Raw genomic sequence first — 25,079 nt, 5'->3', positions numbered from 1 at the left:
GGACTGAATTTCTCAAGAGAAGCAAGGTGACCAGGCCAAGACACTCTAAAGCCACATGGTATGGACAGCAGCACTCGACAGGCAGGAACTGCCATGGCTAAGACCCTAAACTAGAGGCTCTGAGGGCTGGGGCAGGACTACTGGGAGGTGGTCTCAAGAGGATTAGAATTAAAATGCCTTTGAGCAGGGAATGGCTGTTTCCCACTCATATCCAATCAAGTTAAGTGTCGCTTCCTTTCCTTTATTCTTTCTAGGTTGTGAGACATGGTGTAGGAAAAGCTACCTGAAGGCTCATTAGCACCCATTTTCCATGCTGCTATTGACATAGGGCAGACATGACTGAAATGGCGTTAGGTCCCCCATCGCTGGGATTGGGGCCCCGAGGTGATCACAGCCTACGGCGTGCTCCTCTGTGACCCATTTCCTGGCACTGGGTTCTGCTGTTGATTCTTCACCCGATTTTACCGCATCTCACCTTGCTTTCAGGGTGCAGGGGCTGTCCCATTCATAGACAGTGGTCTGCTTTCCTGGATGCAGAGGTCTCCGAGATTCAGTGCTTGCCTGACTCAAGATAGCAGATAACTTGGGATTCCCCATGGCTGTGCTCTGCACTCTGATTAGAATCCCACTATAACTTTTCAGAAGTCCTATTACTACTTGAGCCTTCCTGGTGGGGCATCTGATATTTCCAAATGCCCTGTGGACCTGGTCTCCCAGCCCCTGCCTGTAACTAGCGCTTGGCTCTGGTCCCTTGTCTCTTTTTGCTCAGCAGGAGCAAGGATCCTTAGCTAGGATCCCTCGGGGGCTGAGGACAGTTCTGGGCATCCGAAGTGTCATGACAGCTCCCTCTCTCCAGGAGTTTTAATCTGGTTGAAAGACAGAACTTGTAGGGGCGCAAAGTACTTTTAAAGTGAAAAAAAATATAGATTTTTAAAAAAGCAACAGAAAGATAAAAAATAGAGTGCACAATTAACTATCGAACACAGTTTAGAGACAAATACTGTAGGAACTCAGAGAAGATAGTCAGGAAGGGCTGAATCTGAACTTTTGATTTGGGGGAAAGAATTGTGGATAAGATTTTATAGGCAGAAAGGAGAGAATGGGGAGAATGGTTTATGGGGTAAATTGTCCCTTCCCAACCCCAATTTTATATGTTGAATTCCTAACCCCCAGGACTTCAGAATGAGACTGCATTTGGAGAAAGTTTCTTTAAAGAGGCGGTTAAGGTTAAATGAGGTCATTGGGGTGGGCCCTGATGCAATCAGGCTGTGTCCTTAGAAAAAGAGGGAAGAGGGAAGAGGGAAGGTGATGTGTGGACACTGGGAGAAGGTGGCCAGCCACAAGCTGAGGAGAGAGGCCTCAGAAGAGACAACCTTGCAGACCCTCGATCTCAGATGTCCAAACTCCAGAACTTTGAGAGAATAAACATCTGTGTTGAAGCCTCCAGTCCGGGGTACTTTGCTTTGACGCCCCAGCAGACTACCACAGGGGGTTACACATGCATGGAGCTGTGTCAGCAAAAACAGGAGAGGACCCTTTTCGTAGAGGAGAGAGGTTCCTGGCACAGAGTTATGATGAGAGAATAGAGAGAGTCCATGAACAAGTTCCAGCGGCAGAGTTGCTGGCAGGGACGGGGACAGATGGGAGCACCAGCCAAGGAGCACCTGTCACCTGGTTGAGTTCTGTTCAGTTTTGCTTAGGGTATGCCTTCTGAGGGAGCAATCATTGCTTAATGCTAACCTGAAACCAGGTTTGCTTTGGGATTAATCACATCTTGAAGGCACTAGGGCCTAAGAGGGAGAATGAAAGGTAAAGGCACACAGAGGCTAGAGACAAACGATGCAGAAGAGAATGAGAAGGTGACATCGTAGGGCTCAGTAAAGACTTCCAAAATGTCAGAGCGAGAGGTGGCGACTGGTAAAAGAGGTGCTCACCCATGGGTGGGCATGGAAATAACAGGAAACCACACTTGACCAGCAGCACGTTGTGTCTGCACCTGCCTTCAAGTGGAACTGACAAGTGCAGACAGACAGTCATGGGGGCACAGGTATAAGTCCTCACGGGGGCGCCCATCTCCTGCCCGGGGCTCCCCGAGGCTTCAGGGACACCAGCTTGCAGTCTCAGGCCTGACTTGGGGAGGGGACAGAGGAGCTGCGGGAAGCCCCCTTTGCCACCCAGGGCAATGCACAGAGCAGGGTATCCATGGGAACAGGCACCCTCTGGGGCCAGGGTACCTACCCCATCATTTGTTGCTTGTCAGTCTGAAAAAAGTAGAGGGTGAATCATGGAGAGAGAGGCAGGGACAAGGAAAGGAGACTGGGAAGGACGGAGGGACAGGATCAAAGCTGAAGGGAACACAGAGAGGAAGGGTAGCTGCCACAGAGCACCAGCCCAGGCCTTCCTTTCTGGGCCCAACCGAGGCACTGCTGTTAGTACCAATATTTTTGATAGTGTTCCATTATTTCATATATTACTGATGTCATTATCAATATCTGCAGGTCCTTTCTCATCAGTTCTGCACCTGCTACCATCCCATGTTCTACCCCCCTCGCCCCGGCCCTGGCCCTGTCACCGAGTCTCAGGTCTCAACACTGTGGATCTTGTCCTAGGCCACCAGAAGAGCACCCCTCGTTTCCAACTGACAGCATCTGTCTCCCCTCACTGCCCGAGAGGACGGGGACGGGCATGCTAGCTTTGAGAGTCATGGCTTCATCGTTGCAGGGGATGGCTGAATGTTTCTCCATGGCAATGTCATTTTTAGTCTAGTAAGGTGATTTCAGGCTTAAACTGAAATGAGAAACAGGGAAAGAAGAAGGAAAAGGATGAAGAAGAGAAGAAGTCCCGCTCGAAGTGAATTTTTGTCTTTGGAAGATGTCCCTCCCCTCCAACATCTCTTTCTGTTACCCTGTTTCTTGGTGATCCCCAAGGTGGACCCTCAGATGTCCTGGCACAGGGTACCACAGTCAGAAGTCCTTCCCAAGGAGCCAGGTATGGCCCCCAATGGCCTCTTGGGACCACCACTTCAACAGGCTCCAGTGCTCCGGGAGGGATTTCACATCAGCTGTGGGCAAATGGCACCCACGGGTTGTTGCTACTTGCAGAGTCAGCTGGGTTATGCTGGGAAATTTTGCCAGTGGGGTGAAAAGCTGAAAGACCCTGTCTCCACCCCATGGATGCCCTGGACTTCTGCTGCCTACCTGTTCTACAGAACCTAACAGTAGGCAGGGGTGGTGGGTGTTTCCCTCTTGTCCCAATACCTGGGTAAAAGTTACAATGACCTGCTAGAGTATGTCTTTTGGGTGAATGGGTTACACAGAGCAGCCTCCTCCTCCCCCCAAGTATGAACTTGTCACTTCATCTAAAAAATCATGCAGGTTGGAAATATTAATGTGGTCAGGTAGAGATATATCAATGGTATATTAAAAAAAAAAAGATGCTTGTAAGTTGAACACTGAAATCCACTGCTTAGCATTATTATTGTTCCTATACCATAAGTTAGAGATAGCATAGATCAAGGATGGCAAATTAGGACAATGGGCTAAATCTGGCTCATGGCTGTTTGTTTTTTTTTTTTGCTTCTTTGTTTTTTGTTTTGTAGGGTTGTTCCCTCAAAAAGCAAAAAACAAAAAAGAAGATGCGACAAAGAGTGTATGTTATGCCTCAAATATTTACTATCTAGCTATTTACAGAAAATGTTTGCCAACCCCAGGTGTACATTAAATATATTTTATTTTTTTACTTGGTCTGGGAACACCCTTCTCCTCCCCCATCTGTAACAATGATTCTTGGAAAAATTTGTTCTTGACTTGCAACAGATGAACTTGGAACACACCCAGCTCATAAGCTGGGGATTGTCTGCGCCTCTTGGGACTTTTTTTTTTTTTTTTGGTGCCAAATGCAGTGCCTGGTGCAGGAGAGGAAGCAAGCAGCTTGCTGACAATGACAAAAGGATGTAACAACAACCCTCAGGCTCACTGGAAGAGGAGCTTCTAGAAACTTCTTTTGCGACCTTTGCATTCCTGAGGTTCTTAAGGTGTTAATCACTGCTGGCTTTGCCTTGCTTGTCACCCTGTTGAGCAAACCAAGAATCCCTTGCCCCGATTACTTCCTTAGCTCTGGTGCTGCCTATCTAGGGAGAAAGAACAGAATCACATCTGTTTGTCCTTTAGCCAATGAGAAAAGCATAGACAAATATGCACTCAGAACAATCTTGTATTGCCCAGCCGCTGGCAGGGGCAGAATAGGAGAGAAGGTGCCAATGGAACTGAAAATATGGATCAGAGATGAACGAGTGACATAGGAAATTCATGGTCTCAAGAAACACAGAGGACCCTGGGGATACTGAGGGTATCATGGAAAACAGAGTCAGAGGCTGGATTTGGGGCTATTCAAAGCATCATCCTTAAGTCTCTATGTCTCCATGTTTCTTCATATGTTAAGTATAGATAATACACCCTTCCTTCTCTTTGTCCCTCACAGAGATGACTTGAGATAGGCGAAATTACTTGGATAAGTACACAGTGTTACATAAATGGGAAGATATACAAGCTTATGTTGGGACTTCCTGTCTTAGCTTCTTTTCTATTGCATCTGAAGGCACCTCCTGTACTCAGGCTTCTTTTTTTTTTTTTTTTTCGTACTCAGGCTTCTTAATAGACTGGTGCCTTCATTATTGTTTTCTACAAATGCAGTGTGAATTTGCTTGTAGATTTTTTTCACCTGATTAAGTCTGTATTTCTCATAGTTTAGCTCTAATCATTTCCAGCTTATGATGTGGCCATGTTGACTGCAATATAGAGGGAAAGTGATGTAACGACTCCTGAGCCACATGGAAAGGAAAGACAATCAGTTTGTCTTTGGAAATGAAGAAGCAACCAGCTTCAGGACAGTTCCTTGCTTATCAGTTGCAGCAAAGTGTTACTAAACCAAGCATCCTGCTTTGAGCGATGTCCAGGGTAAGTCTTCCTCTTCCTTCTCAACACTGCCCCCTGCCCACCATCATAACCTTCCTTTTAGGTAGGAGACTCAGGAATCCGTGTTGCGGTAGCAAAGAAGAAATGATATTTTCCTGCACAGAGCAGATAAGCTCCATCCTGTGCCCCCACGACATCTGGGTCTGGGGCAGGGGGCATGAGTGAGGCAGTGCTGATGGGAACAATGGAAGAGCCTGGGTGTCCTCTGCCGAAATCCTAACTTGCTTTTGCCAGCCCAGTCACCAAAGTCATCTCCACTTGCTCATCTTGCAGGGACTTTGGAGGGCCAGGAGGCCACTGTTGTCATTGCTTTTTGAAGACGGTGGACCCCTCAGCAGCCTGGACTCAGCCCTGCTCCCCAGCACAGTATGTAGACAAGGAGCAGGTGCCAACAGTGTTCCAACCAGGCTGGACCGGAGCTGTGTGCAGGTGGTTTCAGGATTAAAAGTCCTAGTAGTATAAAAAGAAATCAGAGTAACAGTGAGCACACCTCTATTGCCTTCCTACTGGCCACCATTGCCTTCTTTTTGGTCACCCTATTTTTGCTTGCAGAGTTTACCTTCCATGTGCTTGGGCTCCCTTCTCCCTTTGTTGACGAGCAGAGCTCTTTCCTTAATTAAGTCAACAAGTACTCATACGCAGAGGCAGCATCTCTTTTGGCAAGAGGACCTGTGCAGAACCAACCCCAGAAGCAAATGAGAATGTTTGTCAAGCTCTGATTAAGTAGCTGTGATTCAAGAGTGAATAATTACCTGCCCCAGCAAAGAGTTCCTAAAACGTTCTCACTCCTAGGCCGTGACCACGAGACTTACTAGACCAGAAGGTCTGGTGATGGGTTGGTTCACTTTGAGGCGCTGAGGCAATCTGAGATACTCAGGGCATAAAGCTTTCATTTGCAAAAAGGAATCCAAGAACAAGTGGACACCAGCTAACCCACAGCCATGGCTGCCAACTGGTTATTCATTTTCAAAGACTGCCTATGTCTCTGGGCACCTGGGGATCAGCATTATGAGCTGTTCCCCTACGGGGACATGCATGAAATCCACGTGTTTGACGTGCTCTCTGGGCTCTGTGTAATACCTGGTGAAATATCTCTTATTCCTTCTCTCTGTCTCTTCAACTCAAATAAAAAAAAAAAATGTTGGAATACAGGTGAGAGTGATGTTGTATTTGTTTTTATTTATTGTAAAAAGGGATATACTTCCTGAAAGTGTGTCAATTGACTGTGATTGGTACTCAATAACCCCGACATCCTAAGCGATGTGTTTCATATCCCCAACTGGGTTTTGCTATTCTAAGCCAATGTGGCCTCTTCTGCATTTTCTTACATGCTCACCTGCTCCCAGTTTGATAGAATTTATCTTTCTTGCAAGGCCCGAATAACTTTCCATGCCATTATCCCCTAAAAAATGGTGCAGTCTGAAAGGTAGGCACCCAACCCTTCTGATTATGGTCTGTTTTGGGGATTTGGCTGGGCTGGAGTCTGGCAGTAGATGTACAGAGGTTTAATTGGAAGGCACATCCCCAAGAAACAAAACGTTAAAATGCTGCATGGTTTCATATCCTCAGCATAACCAATCCGAACTGGAGTACATCCCCCCTTACTGCCCCCACTGTTTAGGAGGCAGAGGCACTGGAAAAAACGTGTAGACTTTAGTGTTAGGCAGATCCAGGATTGAATCACGGTTCCTCACTGGCCTAGGGTGAGTCCTTAATCACTTCTAACAATCAGATTTTTCCCTTTGAGATAGAAATGTGAAATTGCTATGAGGTTTATAGATAATGGGGTATGTAATGCCCTGTCAATGCCTGGCCCACAAAAGAAGCTAACAAAAAAGACTTAAAAATATATGTATTTACCCCCCAAACCACTGTCCACCACAGATGGACAAATCCAGGTAAGTAGTGAGAGTCCGAAACCTTAATATTTTGGAGTGTTAGCAAACACAAAGTGATGACAGGCAGAACGATCTTGGATGAGACAGGAGTAAGGCAAGCGGAAGAAAACTGTGACAAGCAAAATGCTTTCTTGAAATCCTTGCCATAGCTTAGGGAAATGTTTAAGTAGAAAGACTCAAGGTCTTTCTTAATGCATACAATTCAAACCACAGAAGAAACTCAAATTTTGCCTATCCCATAATGTCAAGTGGATTTTTTTTTTGTGATGTTTAGACAGTCTCAAAGCAACTGCTTTTTATAACACATTAGAGAAAACATTTTGACCACTGTTACTCTGGGTAAATTCTTCGAACTCCAAATAGAAGCAGTAAACATGTGAGTATAAATATGACAATCATTTGTTTAACTGTGACAATTTTAGAGAGTTTTTTGGCATGCTCAAAGGTACAGAGATTTTTGTGGATGAGTAAAAAATAACTTGAGTATTGTTTATCCCACTTCGACTAAGTCTTGGGTGACATTATCAATTTTTTTGTAAAACTGGCGTGTTTATACCTAATATTGTGTTATGGGAAAGGAAATAAATGTTAAAGTTTGCCTCCCTGGAGGGACTGGGGTTGGTGAAGAGTGTAGCAGATAATTATTTAAGGACAGTTTCACATGAATACAATTGTCATGGCTTTTATCTGATGACCAAAAGATTTTCTACTTGTTTGTTTTGATTAGAAGTGGCTTTGATGCTAGTTTTCTGGTCATCCTTAGTTTTTCAAAATCTAAAATTTAAATTTGTCTGGAAACGGTGTTTAAAGGGAGCCATATTTTATGGAAGCAAAACAATTACCATTCTTTTCATGGGCGTGCTCTTCCTGGAAAAGGGAGCCTGACCAAAGTGGTTTTTAATATTCAGATCCTGAAAGAAACTCAACAATGAAATGTATCTTTCCTATCAAGGCAGAAGACAAGTGAAGTTTGCATAGTCAAGTCCTTCTCTGATGCTTTTATCCATAATAGGACACCACATCTGGTAGAGCTGTTATGGGACATGCAGACAGACTAGAAGAATCTAAAAATCCAGCCAATATCTAACGCCAGAATCAACGTTATAAGCACAAGGCATAGCGCCTGTCTGGTCAGCAAGACATTCTCCAGAAAAGGCTGAAAAAGCAAAACATTCAATGTCCAGGCATGGCCGACAACAGCCTCAAATCCACATGCAAACATCCCCCCGCCCCCCACCCCCCCAACCATGGCAGTGCGCAAAGATATTAGCCTTCAAGAAGCATTTGAAGACATTTGCATTTTGCCCCATAGGAAGAAGAAAAGATAAGGAGCCCCTGCCTTGGCTGTGAAAGCTCAACAGGAGCCACAACCTACTTTGAAATTCATAGAGGAAATTACTCAAATAGGGGGAAGAGGTCACCGAAATGGTCAGTCCAGCAGTTTCAGATCAGCGATTCTGGTCACCAATTATTCCAAACCCATAAATCGTATTTTAAACTCTTATTGTGGAAAGTGAAAAATATTTTAATTCGTTACATATGATAATCCTCTTCCTCTCTAGTCATAAGCGGAGTTATTCAGGGTGACCAGAATTTGGTATACAGAAAGAATGTTCCCCAAGTTCCCGTAGAAAGTGGGAACAGATGAAGTGAACGGGCTCCTGGATCTTTCAACGGGATTAAATGGGCTTCTGTTGAAAACTATTTGCAAATTCCTGCTTTAGACGATTTTCTGGCGACCAGTCAGTATCCTCCCAAGCTAAGCACGTGTATCTCTCAAAGTTCAGGAAGGATATACCTGGATCATAAGGCTCATTCCACCATGCTACATGTGCATTCAGGACCTTGAACCTCATTCATTATGCAGTAGCAAAGCCGCTGAGGAAAAATGGAAGTCCAGCTGTGCCTCTCAAAATAGTATAAGCTCTGGATTTTCATAATGGTGTTCTGGAAAAGGTAAGCGATTTGCCAAGAAAAGCCTTTCTGGGCCACATCGAAAAGGCTGTGCAGGAAGTTTGCAGCCTCTTAGCATGAAACCAGCACCCACCCCACCCCCTTGATCTTTGAATATGTTTCACGAGAAGCCTTCCTTGATTTGATCTTGGAACTGCTTACTGGAATTCTTTCTGTAGCAGTAAAGTTGAAAAAACCAACCCTCATCTCTACGGTCTCCCATGAGGAAGAGCCATCTTTTTGCAGACTGTCTAGACTCAAGCATAGAGGGTTAGAGGGTGTGGCTCCACCAGTTCAGACACATAATGAGTGCCCCTCACCCTCATCTCTAGGGAATCGGGGGAAGTATCCGCTCAAATTGCAGCAAAAGGTAAATCTCACTGTCAAGTTTCACCCAAGTCAAGAAACGATATGGTCAGAAATGGTGGAATTTAAAACGTGCTCTAAAAATAATGTGCCTGGATATTGGCCACCATCTTAAGGCTCTTCCTCTCAGGGCCCTCTCCTCATAAATATCCAACGTGGCTGTCAGTAAGTTTAGCCTGAAAATAAAATCCCCTCACTCCATCAAGAAATAGCTCCAAACTTAGAGTGTGTGCTCAAAATATTCATGATGAAATCATAACCTTATATTTATAGTCTTTTGGATTGTGTATGACATTCTGTTTCCCATGGTGTTTTTTGTTGCAAGGGCCAGACGTGGAAAGCAGCCTCAGAGGATGACCGAGAGAGCATTAGCCTCAAGGAAATGCTGTTTATCATCATTTTGAACTGGATGGTTGTGTGACATCCTCCTTCTTCCCCAAGCCCTACCCACTGCCCAAGAGTCGGGTCTCTTCCCCCATCCCATTCCCAGGCGGTCCCCAGTCTCATAGTCCTGTCTTGTCCTCCAGGAAGAGTGAACTGACCTTCCAAGTAGGAAGTGGGATGGGTGCCTAAGCTCATCCCCCTCAGTCCCCTTCCTTCTGACCTTTCCTGTCCTCTAGACTTCCTCCCCATTTTCACTGAGGGAGATGGTGTGGATCTTAATGGTTGGAATTTGGTGGTTCTCTCCATGGCTGGGGGTCGAGGGCCCCATGCAGCAGCACACCTGCAAAAAGCTTTTACTTCTCACCCGGGCTGTGGTGCAGGCTGACTGGTCTTTGGACACTGTAATCCTGGCAGATTCACGGGGCATTGAAGAGAAAACTTTCCATTCACAGACCCCATCCGTCTTGGAGATCTTATAAAAGGTCTCTCCTGATCCCACTGGAATGCGCACCAGCTCCTTGGGCTGCCCCTCCAGGGTGTGGCTGGGCTGGTGCAAGGTATAGCCCAGGGTGTGTTTAGAAGACTGCTTTCTGCGGAGACACTGGATTCTCAAGACATTCTGAAAGGCCTTTTTAAACTCTTGACTGGAGCACGGATATATAATGGGGTTGATGCAGCTGTTTAGGTATCCGAGCCAAAACGCTATTTTAAAAACTGTTTCTGAGGGCTTGAAATCAGGGAAGAAAGACCCTGGAAGAAAACACAGATTGTACATATTATTTGCAAGCCAACAGGCCAATTGGCTAGGAAAACAAGCAAAGAAACCAACACACGTATTTTTACATCTCTAAAATGTTTCATATGATTCCAAATGCATCTGCGTTTCTCACGTTTGACTGGTTAGCCCCTATGTGTCATATCCTCAGCGGCTGTTCTCACCTTGTTCTCATGTGCAAGAGCACGTGAGAGCAGACCCACTGGGTGGGTTTGTACCACTTCTCATCAACATCGCTGGATGGCTACGATGCAGCTTTAAACAATGAAAAAATGAAATTTAGGCTGAGTCCACATATGTGAGTTGTTTTGACTGCGTTTAAAAACAAGCTGGAATCCATTAAAATGGTCCATATTAAAATAAGGTTACCTAAATATTCCCTTTGTTCTTTGATGTGGAGTTGCATAGACACAGCCTAAGTTAGTATGCATCCCTTCTCTCCTGAACATGGAAATTGTGTTTTTTAATGAGAATCCAAAATTCACAAAATATTGGCTTTGCCAACTTTTGGCCAGCAATTTTCTATTATGCTGAAATTATGCTGGTTATTGTTGATGATGCCTTGTGATGGTCTAGTATACTCCCCTGCTCAACATGCGCCAAGGGCTGCCAAGTGTTTGTCAGGCTCCTGACACTGAAGATCCTTCACCGTATGCAATGTAAGCTGGCTTCTAGCATTAATACTTTTACTCTAACCAGACTCACTATGAACTTGACCCATCATGGCTCATTTTTCAGTCCTCTCAAGTTGTGTCTTGATGTCTAAAATGTTCTTTCCCATCTTTTTTATCTTCTCCAGTCTTATCCATTAATTTACATGGGAGGAATCACATTTCAGATCTCTTGACATCTTACAGAGTAACTGTCACATTGTTCTTGGTAGCAGAATGACAAAACAATGGAATCTTAGAGCCTGAACGATCTTAGGGATTATCTTATTTAATTACTCAATTTTCAAACTTAAAAAACAGTGATTAAAAAGGTTGTTATGAACTTGATTCCGACAGTGAGGGATAGTCACTGCCATGGTGATGGGTAACGGCATACAGAACTCATAGCATTCTTTATCCTCCGCACAACTTTTTTTTCTTTTGCATGAGCCCCAGGTCTTGATTTCATGTCTTTCTTTTTCTCTCTGCTCGACAGATGCATCAGAGTCATGACAAACTGTTGGGAGTGCTTTAGATACACTCTGGCAAACATTGTTCTGAAATTCAGCAGGGAATCTCACAAAGACAAGTGAAAAGTGAACTTAAATATTCTAGAACCAAGGAAGATGAACTGGTACAGTGGTGGAAGGGAGCATTTACTACCTCTAAAGCGTGCACACACACACACACACACACGATTGTTGTTATGTGAGAAAGTATTATTTTTCAGCTCCAAAGCTTTTAATGTTTTCCTATAATTTTAATGGAATTTACTCATATTGAGTGCCTTGTTTGCAGTAAATGCTTTATATACAATTTTAAAAAAGATTTTATTTATTTATTCATGAGACATACAGAGAGGTAGAGACATAGGTGGAGGGAGAAGCAGGCTCCCTGTGGGGAGCCTGATATGGGGACTCGATCTTAGGACCCCGGGATCACGACCTAAGCCAAAGGCAGATGCTCAACCATTGAGCTACCCAGGTGCTCCCTTCACATGCAATTTAATCAGCATTAGTAACATTAAGACTTATGTGACTCCTATCAATATCCTTATTTTAGAAAGGAAGAAACTGTAGTTTAATGGGGTTGAATAACTCAGTTCAGGTCACTCAGGCAGATAATTAATTAATGGTACAGCTGGAATGTGAAATCGTCCAGTCTGACTTTAGGATCTGTGTTTCCTTATGGACTCTCAAAATATGTTGGGATAACAAATTTTTTGAGAAGGAAGATGGTGTGTGGGGAGTGATGAAGTACGCAGTTGGAGGAAGTGAAATTGAAAAGAATGCTTTTCAAACTTCATCTGAGAGGCAGAGAAAATGGCCATTGCCATCATGGCTGGTGGTTTTGTGTGAATATGGTCCATTCCAGAAAAAAACATCATCTTACATTATGGTGCCTGTATATTGTCCACTATTTCTTTCTAATACGGATGATGACATGATTAAGGGAACCTGAGTCGCACACCTTGGCCTGGGCTTAATAAGGATATATTAGCTCGGCACACCTTGTCTGGGGATCTCACCATTCTGTGAATCAGACAGGCAGGGGAGTGTATTTCTTTTATTTGAAGAATTGCAATAAAAAAGAAAAAATATATGAATTATAAGTTATGAATGTGAGTGCTAATAAAGTGATTTGAAAACCCTAAAATTTCCCACAATCTCATCAAGGACACTGTCCTCACAGAGCCCAGTTTTGCATTCATGAATCTCAATAAATCTCTTCTATCCCTTGAACCCCCTTGAATTCCATGTTTGGCTTACTCAGAGTCGGGCTCTTGGGTTTTCTCTACACTGGCCTTCCTGCATAGTTTAAGAGGTAAATACTGGTTTCCCAGTCCTTGTGCTCAAAATACCATCTCCTTCCTGCAGCTAAGGTAAGACAGGGAGATGGTGAATTTACACCAAGATTGGAATGTTAGATGGTCTCCAGCTTTCAAATTCCAGGGATATTGTCTTGGGTAATCTAAGCAAATCTGTACATGTTGGCTTTTCAGACTAATTGAGAGATTCTTCTGGACTACTGGCCTTCCCAAGAATGACCCCTTTTAATTTATCCCATTAAGTGTGTGACAGCACCTAGATATGTCTAAACCTAGCACAATCTGCCCATTCTCAATCTGACAGTCCCATAGCTGCAGGTTGTGCGATATATTTCTCCTACTGGCCGTGTTCATCCTCTCTTGGGTGTGATTCTCTTTCAGCAGCTGCTGGCAAATAGAAGAGAGACACTCACAACTGTACGTTCTTCTGGAACTTTCCAGAAAGATGAGAAAAGCTGGCTGGGGCAATTTCCCTTCTTATTCACATTCTTCAATCTCTTTCTACCTTTCATTATCTCTCCCCTAGGATGGGGAGATTGAGCTGGAATCTGGCTTGGAAAAGAGGTGCTGCTGTCTGGTCTCCAGCAGGCCTCCCTTATCCCATCATCTCCTTCTCTGTCCAAACCTTTCCACGCAGGTACTGTCTTCTCAGCAATCCCCACTCTGGCTATCCTCAGCCTCAATTTCTTCTCATCTCCCTTTCTTCTTGATAACGATGATGCCTTTTAGGGTGGGAAGACTACTGGATCATGCTTCTCCCTGCTTTCTACCCACCACAGCGTGGAGCACCAGGGTAGGACCCACCCGTTCCAGGAGGGGTGTCTCTGACCCAGTCACTAGGCCATAAACCCCCTCCGAGCCTATGCCGTGTCCGCGTTGCTCGCTGGTGGAGCTCTAGAACCCAGCACAATGCTGGCATCTCAGAGGCTCCTCCCAGTTACTGCTGAGTGAGTGGCTGACTCCTGACCTCTCCGTGACTGGCCTGGCTTTCTTCTCTGCCTGACAGCTGTAGCTCTGATTTCTCTTCCTGTGTGTGCCTTCCTTCTTCTGTTTTATTATTTTCTTTTCTTTTTTCCTTTCCCCTTTTCTGCCCAGTTTCTGTTCAACTGTCTGGTTTTCTCTCTGATGGTGTTTCGCTACCTTTTGTACCGTGCTGTATCATCTGGTATCAAATACTATCATTTTTCTCATAACGTTTTATGGGAAGAACCAGACTTTTGAATAATAGGAGCATAGGGGCTCCTATTTCTCTTGTCACCATATACTTGCTGTGCTCCTCAACACCCCCTGCCCCTTGCCCAGACTCTGCTTCAAAAGGAGCAAACTGCTCCCAGCTTAATTCTCTGAACCGCTCAGTCAGCAGGTCACATCACCCCTTGCCTGTGAATCTGCCTGGTTAAATTCTTGAGCTTTGGAAAAATCCCCCAGCCCCTAGGGACTCTTCTCTTCAACTGAGTTTCCTTCTACCACTTTGTCTGCTGCAGAATTTCTGACTCTTTTCTTTTCAGGTCCCTCTAAACATGTCGGTCAACTAAAACATGGCCAGATGAGGTGAGTACAGTATGAGTTCACCCTTGAACATCAGCATCTTCCCCCTTGGAGATTCAGAACCTTCACCTCTACTGTTGAGGCCTCTAGATTTTGAGGAGGAATTGAAACTTATGATTTCAAATGATGCCACTTATGTCTTGTCACTGGATGTCCTCTCTTTTGGGAACATGTGACCTTCCATTTCAGACACTGGGGTTATCTGTAGGTTTAAGGTGGGGAACACTGGGAGCCATTCACATGAAGGCCTGGCCACTTTAGAGTCACATTTCAGCTACCAAGTTGCAGCAATGTTTTCCCTCAATGCCCCCAGCACAAGAGAAAGCTCATTTTTCTGCCAGTGTTGGTTTTCTAGGTGAGTTTTCTCCCCCAGTGCTTCAGTTCACTCTGAAAGGCAGGGAGGATATAAATGGAGTTTTCAGATTCCAACCCAGTACTGGTAATTAGAAGGTTCTTCTTCAGTTCAATTCTCTCGCAATCAGGATGACTTGGTATGGAAGCGGAAGGCTGGGAGTCAGTCTTCTTGGTTCTAGCATTCCAGCTTCTATGCTTCATTTCACCCAACTGAAAACTTCACATCTTAATGACAACTTTGAGAGACTCTGGGTTATGATAAGCCCTAATTAGGCAGAGTCACAGAATCCCAGAAGGTGGAGACTGGCAGAAACTTAGTGCAGAGCCAGCACTGCCATCCTTCCTTATGGATGAAGACCGGAAGGCCCAGGAGGGGGATGGTTTTCACAGAATCACCTGGCTCATTTGTGGGCCAGCCAGGATTAGTCTCTGGTCTGCTTCACCCATTTCTGCTCCTTGTCTTGTGTGCCATTTAGCAACCCCTCTGGAAGTGGCACAGGAAGTGTTAATGGCAATGATGTGTGGCTGTTGTCATAGGATGACAACAGGTTCTTCAGAGATAATGAGAAACAAAGGGGAGGAGGGCAGCGCCATCAATAACTATAGCATTTAGAAAGTCGTAATGTACTGTTCAGACACTGAAAAAAAGCACAGTGGGTGATGATCTTGGAACAGCCCGTCTGCAGGCTATCACATTCTGAAAATTGGAACTTAAATGACTCCAATTAAAAATATGTGGACTCCAAAGGAGAAGCTAATGTTATGTGACAATGGGAGCAAATGACCCTTAAATGTCTCTCCCCATCCAACCAGTGGTCTCTGTGTGTGTGTGTGTGGTACCAGTCGAATGTGACTGGTACGCATCCAATAAACAGAAGGAGACACAAGCTGTCACACAAAGAGGCAGCCAGCTCCCCAGGCCAAGGAGTTCCAGTGCTGAGCAACATTCAGGCCAGATCAGTTGGCATCTTCCTACCAAGAAGAAAATTCTGCCCCGTTGAACGAAGCCCCAAAGAACAACTATTGGAATAGGACGATGAGCGCAGGACCAATTTTCTTTATCACCCCGGAGGTTACCAGATGCCTCCCTGCTGGGCTGCCAGTTTGGCTGTGTCAGTGCGACATGCTTGAGCCCTCCTGAGGTTCATCTAGGAGCCACCCTAGGGCAGTTCTCAGCCAGACAGGTGTCTTTAGGTTATCCACCTAGAGTTGTGGTCAGAAATATCTAAGAATGCTGGCCAGATTGACCAAGGAACTAGAACCCGAGGCTCTTAACATTCATGGATAGACTTCCCATGAAATGAAATACAAGTCTGTGTACATACAGAGATTCATTTTCCTGAGGAGAGGGCTCTAGCTTCCATTGGCTTCCCACAGAAGTCTTGGGGACACAAAAGTTGCCTAAGCCTGGCTCCCGGCTGCCTCTGTGCCTCTGGCTGGCACACCTCACTGAGCCCATTCATCCTGATGACAGCAGCAAGCTTACAAATGGGGCAAAAGGATGTTAGTTCAACAACTCTTTAGAAGGACTTGTTCTTTTCTTCTATTTAACCGAAGCTGGAAATAGTGTAATTCTGGTCTTGTGCCCATTAGGGAAGTATGTGATTCTTCCTTTCAGAGAGTTTCTATGTTGAGTCTTTTCTGAACTTTCTGGCAGGAAGGTGGGATAGTGGTCAAGGGGAGGAAGGACTGGAGGTGTGCGAACGTGCAGTGAGTAAGGGGAAAGATGCACACCAAGTGCTGGGTACACAGCACCGAACAGAACAAAGCCTGGGGTACTATGGGGACTGCCCAGTGTGGATGGGAGTGCTGCTCCTTTTCCTTTTACCAGGGGTTGAGGGCATTGGCCTTATGGTTTCTCTTGTCAAGAACCACTGCCCCTTCCAACCCAGGCAAGGAAAGAGGTCAGTTGGGGAGGCATTCTTCTCTCATATCTCACAGTTCTGCAAGTGGGAAACACTCTTCATGGGACCCTTCTGGCTGGCTGAGTGTGGCTCTGCAGAATGAGAGATTTTACTCCGGAAGAGTACAGGCTGCTCAAAGCAAAGCTCTACAAAGGGTTTCTCTAGCCAGTTACCAAAGCCCCAGCCAGTATTCCTCCTTTCAGAAAAGGGGACCGGATCTTCCAGAACATATGTATTTGGCCCCAGCACCCATGATAACTTGAGGGAGAGGAACTCGGGCCCAGCTCTGGTAACCCCCCTGCACATTTCCCACAAGAGCATCTGTGTGGTGTGTTTCCTTCAGAAATGAATCAATAATTCAAATGCTTTCAAAAGACAGCAAGATTCTTTTTTCCCCTTTACTTAACAAATGATAGATAACTTGATTTGGGAAAATGCCAGCAATTAAGCCGTCGTCTTCTTTTATAGGTTGATTCTTTAAAAGCGCTCTCCTTTCATAAACCAGCCCATTTTCCAAATGTTGCCACTTCCATGAATGTCATCACTGTCTCCCGAGTCTCTCGTTTGAGACCTCTTATCTCCACACAAGAGCTTTCTCCAGCCACCTGGTCTAAAGAAGAGTAGTCCCCAAACTAGTGCGGTTTCTCACTTTTGTGGCACATATCATGGTTTGTCAGCTTTCAAAAAATTTTTTTCTTGTGATGAGGATTTTTTAGATTTCCTTTCCTAGCACCTTTTCAAGTACCCAATACCACATTATTAACTGTAGTCCCCTTGCCATACGTTACGTCCCGTGACTTGTTTGTTTCATAACTGTGTGTGCCTTCTGAGCCCCCTCACCCATTTCACCCACTTGCTGCCCCCCACAAGCTTTCTTGTTCACTGTGTTTTCTTTGATCGTCTTGTCTTGCAGAGTATGCAACAAGCTCTACAGTGGTGGGGGCCCAGGCTGTGGTTCCTGCTGGAGGGCAAGCCCAGAGGCTGGCTCAGTCCTGGAAAGGAGTGTGTGTATTTCACTCCTCCTCCTCTTTATCTCTTATATTCCAGCCAGTCACCAAGCCTCACTGTTTTCCTTTGAAACACCTTTATGAGACTTGCCGTTCCCCCGCGCAGCCTTCCCTGCACCCCTGCATTGTGGCAGTGGAGCACGGAGGGTGTCTTCACTTCCGGCCTTGCTCACTGCTAAGCCAAGGGTGCCTGACTCATCATCCCCATCACACCTTGTCAGGACAGTACCACTTTCCCACTTAGAGATCAAGGGAGTTCAGGTCCAGGGATCAAGAAGCCTTGGATCGTCGTTGAAAGCTGGGTAAGTCACTTTCCCCACTGAGCCTCAGTTCCCACATCTAGAAAAAGGAACGTTTTGCACCAGGTGATGGTTGCCGCTCCTTGCCCCCTAGAAAAGCATTCACCTCCGGGGAAACTGAAACCGTCAAAAGTGAACATCAGGCCCATGTGAGGCAGGATGGTGAAGGAACCCCATGGGGATTGGCCAGAAGAGAAGAGGACAGACTGGGAAGGAGGGAACCTGAGGTTTGGGGTTAGGTTTTGAGGAGGACATTCTACCTTCCTGGAGGTTCGTGTCTAGGCTAGAGGGGAAGAATGGTTGAGAGGAGACATCCGAGGGCTGTGGTCACGAGGGCCACTTGTGCAGGGGCCCATGTGATACTGAGGCCCACTGACAGTGAGTTACACTGAGCAGGGATAGCATTTGTTCTTTTGCACAGAGCCCAGCACGTTCATGCTGCTGGTAGCTCCAGGGCTCCCATGCCCCTTGGTAATATGGGGGCTGCACACACACACATCTAGGGCCTGAGAGGCTAAGGCCCTGGTCATCTGGTCATCTCCAAGGGGATGGGACAGAAAGAGAAGAAAGTGTTGGAAGCCATATGGCAAAATTTTCAGAAATAACTAAAAGGAAGGGAGGGTTTTCAGGGTGCTCAGTAATACAGTGAAGGGAACCTCTTAATGGGGAGATCTGTCAGGATGTGTGTTGTGAGTGATCTTCATGCTGCTGGTAAGATCTAAGTCAAGTTTATCACCTGTCATTCCAGGCCCTTCATCATTTGGTTTCACCAGCCTTATACAACGTCCTCTCCCATTATTCATTCATTCATTCATTCATTCATTCATTCATTCAACAAATGATTCGCTTAGCATCCTCCATGAGATAGGCACTGTTGTAGATATTGGAGATGGAAGGAAAATGAGTATGGTTCCCGTTTTTGGAGTTTGCATTCTGTGAGTATCTCCAATAAGTGCCAGTGAAATTGAACTGTGGATTTCCAACACCAAGGCCTTCTTCTTGCCATGGCAGACTGTTCACCGTAACTCTATTAATCCACCAAAGTGACTATGGCCTCAGCTCCCATGGTTCTCCCTTTCATTCTCCTGCTCCTCTCTCAGTGACTGTCCCTCTCTCCTATTTCCTCATTCCAGCTGGAATTCATTCGGACTGTCCATCTTCAAAGCTGTGTTCAAAACCCATGAACCCTTCCCACATGGTGGTCTATTTTGTTTTCTCTCCATTCCCCCAAACATTGGACCTTAGCACTTTTCTCTGTAGTACTCATCACCACCTTCTACACTTATTTCTTACCCCTCTTTTTTCTTGAATATAAAATCCCTGAGGGGCAGAAGTTTTTGTCTTTCCATTTCACTGCTGTATCTTCAATACCTACAATAGTTTATGGCATATGGTAAGCCACGATAAACACTGCTGAATGAATGACAAAATTAATCCTTATGGTTCTAGTCTCTCCAAAGACACACACCACTTCTTATTTCTCACTTACACCTCCCTCAGTGATAAAATGAAAAATTTTATGTAATGAAATTACATAAATGATGTAATGAAAAATTACTGAGAAGTAATTGTTTACTGAATCAGTGGATGATATTTGCTGTTGGGAGAAAATGGCATTTTGAATAAAACTCCTGCTTCAAGTACTTATAGCTGGAAATATACTCTTAAATGGAGAAAGAAGGGGTGTTTGAACTCACATTCCAACATTTATCTTCTCCTTCCTTGAGACACTCATATTTGCATGAAAACAAAATCATTCTACAAATAATTTTGTACAGCTAACTCATAGATATTACATGAAATTGTTACTTCCAGTACTTATAAAGACACTTTACAGGGTCTTGTAGGAAAAGTCGAAGCCTGTAATTAAGACAATATTGTCAGCACCAGACTCTCATATTTGTGGGATATGAATCCAAGGCCAAACCCCACAAATCTGAAACAGTGGCACAAGCAACACAAATCGGTCACCCAGGGAGAAAGCACAGAAGTTTCTCAGAATGATGTCTCTTCACATTCCGCTTAAAGGCTCAGGCAGGTTGCATTCCAGTCTTCCGGGAAGGACATGGGTGAGTCAGGTGGCGCTTATGTAGTAAGAGGTAAACAGGCAAGCAGGCAGATGGACTTTTGGTTCTGGACTGCCTGTAAAGATGCCAAATCTGGGTTCTCTGGATAATTCCCTACTTGGAAATGACATACCAGGTCCTCTCACTGGGTCACCCAGACACGTCTCCTGATACTATGGCCATCCTCCAGGAATATAATCTAGTTCTGTTTAAGGCAGAATATGAATAATTCTTTGGTCTCCCAGTTCTGGTACACCCCTCTCACCTGCCCAGGTTAAGCCAGGGACGGAAGTTGTCTGTGGACCCCTGCTCACCTTTCCCCAGTCCTTGGCTCAAGTTGGGCCAGACCAGCTAAATGCCTCACCTCCATCAAAAACAGGTGGTTTCAAACTGACATAATATATATGTGTGGGTATCTTAATAGCTTGTTTTCAAAATAAAAAGTATCTTTTTGGAAACTATAATATGGGCAAACTAATTTTAAAATGCAAAAGGGATTGGAGAAATTTTCTCTTTGATTTTAAAAGGCAATAGAGTATGGCACTGTTTTGATTATAGACATCTTTGAAAAAAAGAATTGACCATGCTTCCCATCTATCAGCATAAATGCAATATTGAGAAATCTCAGTTTTTCTGACAGGGGACAAAATCATTCTTTCCAAACTTTGCCAAGCCTTCTGGAGTCTCAGCTAACTGTCTGATAGTCACAGATGGAAGAAAGACACCGGGGAAGCTTATCCATTTCTATGGCTTTGGTTTCCTTCTTTGCCTTGCTGATGTCAAATCTCTATCCTAGTCCATCTCTGGCTCCTGTTACAGTTCTACATATACAACTATTACCACACATCTTTCCTGATGTTTCCAAACCATCTCATCCTTACCATAACCAAACTGAACTCATCTCTCACAAAACCTACACTTTCTTCTCTGCTCCATCCTCAGTAGATGGCACCCTTTCCCCTAAGTTGTCCCAGCTGGAAACCACTGTCACCCTCAACCCTTCAGTCTCCCACCTCCTCCGTGACCTCCAATCCAATTTCCCAGTCCAGATGACTGAACCTTCACTCTCTTTGTCACCAACCATTCTAGCTCAGGCCATGATCTCCAGCTAGGACCTTATATCAGCTCACTGAGCTTCCTGCTTCTAGCCTTCCTTCCTTCCAATCTATTGCTCCAATTATAGCCCCAGAGATTCTGGGAAAACAAACTTGATTATATCTTCCTTGATCAAATCATTTCAATGACTCTTCACTGAGTTCAAGATCAAGTACAAATTCTTATGAAATTCACAGGTCTAGGAGACTGAAAATTCACTTTCCTAGATAGCTAGTTAATAAATATGCTGATCCAAGTGCCCAGTCAAGGACTCTAGTTAGTACTACAGAAAGATAGAAAATTATAACCCAGAGGAGTTGAACATTTGCATAACTCTTAACACAACTAAGTGATACAGTATCTTTAGTTCACTAGGATGTGGCTTGGGGTCATAGTGGTTGATGTGTCATAGTTTAAAGGAGTATATGGTATCCAGAGGCAGCATGTCCACTAAGAAGTCTTCCCAAGGCCAGAGCATAAAAACCATTCATGAATTTCCAACTATTCAGTGGTAGTGAATATAGTGGATCAGAAAGTTTTGCAAAATTCCCGCGTCAGGGAAACAGAGAAAGAAACAAACCAGAGGGATTCTTAATTCTAGAAAACAAACTGAGGGTTGATGGATGGGGGTGGGTGAGGGATGGGATAACTGGGTGATGGGCATTAAGGAGGGCATGTGATATGATGAGCCCTGGGTGCAACTGATGGAACTCTGGATTCTATCTCTGAAACTAATAATACAATGTATGTTAATTAAATTGAATTTAAATTAAAAAACCCTCTCGAGTCAGGAATAAAGATGCCTGAAAGATAAACCCAGAAAACAGGGAAGAAAAGTCAAAATCAGGGACAAGTGCATTTGAGGCTGCCTGAAAAGAACTAATCCTTGCCATGTGGTGTGATGTTCTGTTACAAAAACCAGTTGCATGTCTAAGGAAAGGCTGTTCCCCACTGTTGTGATGCCCCTCTGAAATGTCTACCCAATATTTGGTCAGATCAGGTGATACACAATAACTTCTGGAGATACTGCTTGAAACAGTAGCCTTTCTGAGCACTTCCAACACAGCTGGGTTCATTTCCCATAGTTGTGAATGCCATGGGATTTTTACCTGGTTGTGGCTGTCAACTTGTCTTTCATTCGCAGACAAGTTTACATGGGAAGAGAAGGAAGCTACTCTAGTTTGTCAAAATGAAAATAATGATGCTAATGGTTTTTTGCTTATTCCAATTTGGTGCTGGTGAGTTAGAAGTTAGCTCCACTTCATGTCTCAGGATAGGTATCAGTGTTAGCAACTAGATGGCACACAAACATGCTAGAACCTGGCAGGTTCATTTTCCTAATTGTTTTTCCTAAGGCTTACATTTATCTAGGAATAACTAAAGAGGGAGGCTAGTAGGGTCCAGCAGACCAACTAGGAGACTAGCACATTGGTCTGGCTTAGAATTCTGACCAATGGCTAGAAGCTATTGGAAGACAGATTTAGGCCACCCTGGAATTTGGTCTTCCTACCAATGAAAGTAGCCTAGGATAGGATGGATAACCAGTCCCTGAGGTATCATACCACGGATTCAAGCATATTAAAGCATCCTATTAAGACATTCTTTAAAGTACATTCTAACCCTGAAGTTTAAGAACTTCCTATGCAAGGAAACACTACTTGGGAAGAAAAGTTGGTTGTTCTGAATGTCTTGCTTTCTTTTCAATATGGCAATAAAAAAATTGTGCACTGGAACATTTTAAGAGGTACACACATAGAAGGATATAGATATGTTATTGGATCTGACAAATGATTTTGTTTTTTGTGAGTGGGACAAGTCTACATATATTTCAACATTCCTAAATTTTATTCTTTAACTACGTGGGATCCAATATACATATTTGGATCTAAATTGTTGTTGAAATCATTTATAACTATCTCCTATAAACTCTTGAAGCACCAAAAGCCACTCTGACATCTGGGCTACAAATAGATAAGGATGTAAACATGCAGAAAGAAAGGGTAAGACAGCTGCTCAAGGTTACAGAGCTGGTGAGAAGGAGGACTAGATTAATAACTTTGGTCTTTACCTCAAAAATCTGTTATTAATACATTAAAATTTTCAGTTGCAAGAGTATACATATCTCCAGTTATTTGGGAGTCTTCAGTGAACCAGCTCTAAAAAATATGGATACTTTCAAGATTAATATCTGCAGCTAGTATTTAAATATAGAGTGTATAGTTTGAGTCTTTGCTTATTTTTCGAGTTCATGATCCATATATGCATTTCTCCTTAGATATCTACAGGAACTTTGATATTAATGTGTGTAATATGACACACACTAATCTGCTTGTCTTCTAGTATTCCTTATGTCTACAAGTGGTTATTAACATTCACTCGTTTGTGACCAAAGCTTGGCAGTCAGCCCTGATACCTTCTCGATATCTCCAGTAGATTGCCCACCCTTTCCACATCTCTCTATATCCAGTGTCATGGCCTACCCCAGGCTACCACCACCATCTGTCACCTGTAAGATCCTTCTCATTGATCTCCTGCATGTATGCACAGTCTTCCCTTTTCTCTAGGATGCTCTTTATGAAATGCAATTCCAATTTGGTGATATTTCTGCTTATATGTCTTAAATGTTTCCCAGTGCTCTTAGATGAAATCCACAATCCCTCATCAGGCCAAATGATCCGGACTTCACTCCCTCTTCTGTCCTGCCTTGCATACCTTCCTTGACTCCTCCTTGATCACTCTGATCTTCTCTTGATTTATTCAATGCGTCTGTGCCCTAGGACCTTTGCACCTGCTGTTCCCTTTGCATGGAATGTTGCCTCCATTTCCATGCCCTTTGTGGTGGTAATTCTTCTTCCTCCTTTAGGTCTTTGCCTAAATTCCACTTCTTCAGGAAAACTATCTGTGATCCCCTTCTACCCATCCACCCGCCCCAGATGACATGCTAGGACAGGTTCTCTTGCTAAATGCTACCAAAGCACCCTATGCTTTTCATTCACTGCACCTGTCATGGTTGTTTTTGTAAGACTGCAAATGTGATAACTTGCTTAATGACTCTCCCTATACATATAAATTTCATCAGGATAGGAATTGTACCTGATGCATTGTAGGTATTTAGTAAATACCCTTTCGTGAATAAAGTAGACATCATGCACTTACTACATGCCAGACATCATATAAATTATTTCATAAACATTATCCCATTTAATTCCCCTGTACAGCCCTATGTGAATGTATTATCAACATCATCTTAAAGATGAAGAAACTGAGGCTTAGGGAGTTTAATTCATGGCTAAGGGAAATGTCTGAGCTCAGATTAAAATCCAGACTTGTTTGATGCCAAAGCTCATGCTTTTAATCTTCAGAATACACTAAGAAAGAGTCAGCCTGTGCTATACTAGCATTATAGTGAAAATAGGGCACAGTGTTATAATGTTCAAAGTTCAGTACAAAAACAATCAACAATCATCTGAGTGGTGAAGAAGCTTAATCATACATTCCATGTACTATTTTTCAGAAAGTAGAGAAATGCATAACTCAAAATGCTAAAATAGAAACAAATTCTTGAGGATTCATAGTTTTGTGTGCTCAGGACAGACATGGTTGGCCAGGTGAAAAACTATGAATGTTATACCCTGTCAAAAAACCTTTTGACAAAAATTTATGAATAAAGTATGCTTAGAAAACAATCAGGTAAGACTAGGTTAAAGGGTATGAGTGATCACTTATAAACACTAGACAAAGTCTGAACCTAAAAGGAGAATGGAAATACGTAGTTCCTGAACATGAAGAGTAAGGGAAAAGTGAAGGAGAGCAAATAGTAATCATGATTATCTATCGTGCTGTGCAAAAATACCAATTCTCTGCCACAGGCTTTTATTTTTTAAATTTTTAAAAAAGATTTTATTTATTCATTCATGAGAGACACACACACACACAGAGGCAGAGACATAGTCAGAGGGAGAAGCAGGCTCCCCTCAAG

At 43.9% G+C, this 25,079-nt stretch overlaps 1 protein-coding gene and 1 long non-coding RNA gene across 11 annotated transcripts in view; one reads left to right on the top strand and one right to left on the bottom strand.

Moving 5' to 3' along the window:
* Window positions 1–6,124, top strand: part of LOC140615985 (uncharacterized) — a 40,094-nt gene extending 33,970 nt beyond the window's left edge. The window contains exons 3-4 of the long non-coding RNA XR_012016502.1: window positions 4,766–4,955; window positions 5,247–6,124. This is a non-coding gene — a long non-coding RNA (uncharacterized lncRNA). The remainder of the gene's footprint in view (window positions 1–4,765; window positions 4,956–5,246) is intronic.
* ADRA1A (adrenoceptor alpha 1A) overlaps window positions 3,713–25,079 on the bottom strand; it is a 110,375-nt gene continuing 89,008 nt past the window's right edge. For 2 of the 10 annotated variants that reach the window (XM_072796197.1, XM_072796198.1), the window contains exon 4: window positions 6,133–10,324. In XM_072796197.1, the coding sequence (XP_072652298.1) occupies window positions 9,807–10,324 (518 nt within the window). In that variant the 3' untranslated portion in view covers window positions 6,133–9,806. Of the gene's footprint in view, window positions 5,424–5,532; window positions 10,325–25,079 lie in introns of those variants that run through there. The other 8 variants (XR_012016500.1, XR_012016499.1, XR_012016496.1 and 5 more) reach the window with 8 other exon arrangements.

This window comes from Canis lupus, chromosome 24 (assembly GCF_048164855.1).
Source record: "Canis lupus baileyi chromosome 24, mCanLup2.hap1, whole genome shotgun sequence".
NCBI lineage: Eukaryota > Metazoa > Chordata > Mammalia > Carnivora > Canidae > Canis > Canis lupus.
This window is presented reverse-complemented; position numbering and strand designations above follow the sequence as displayed.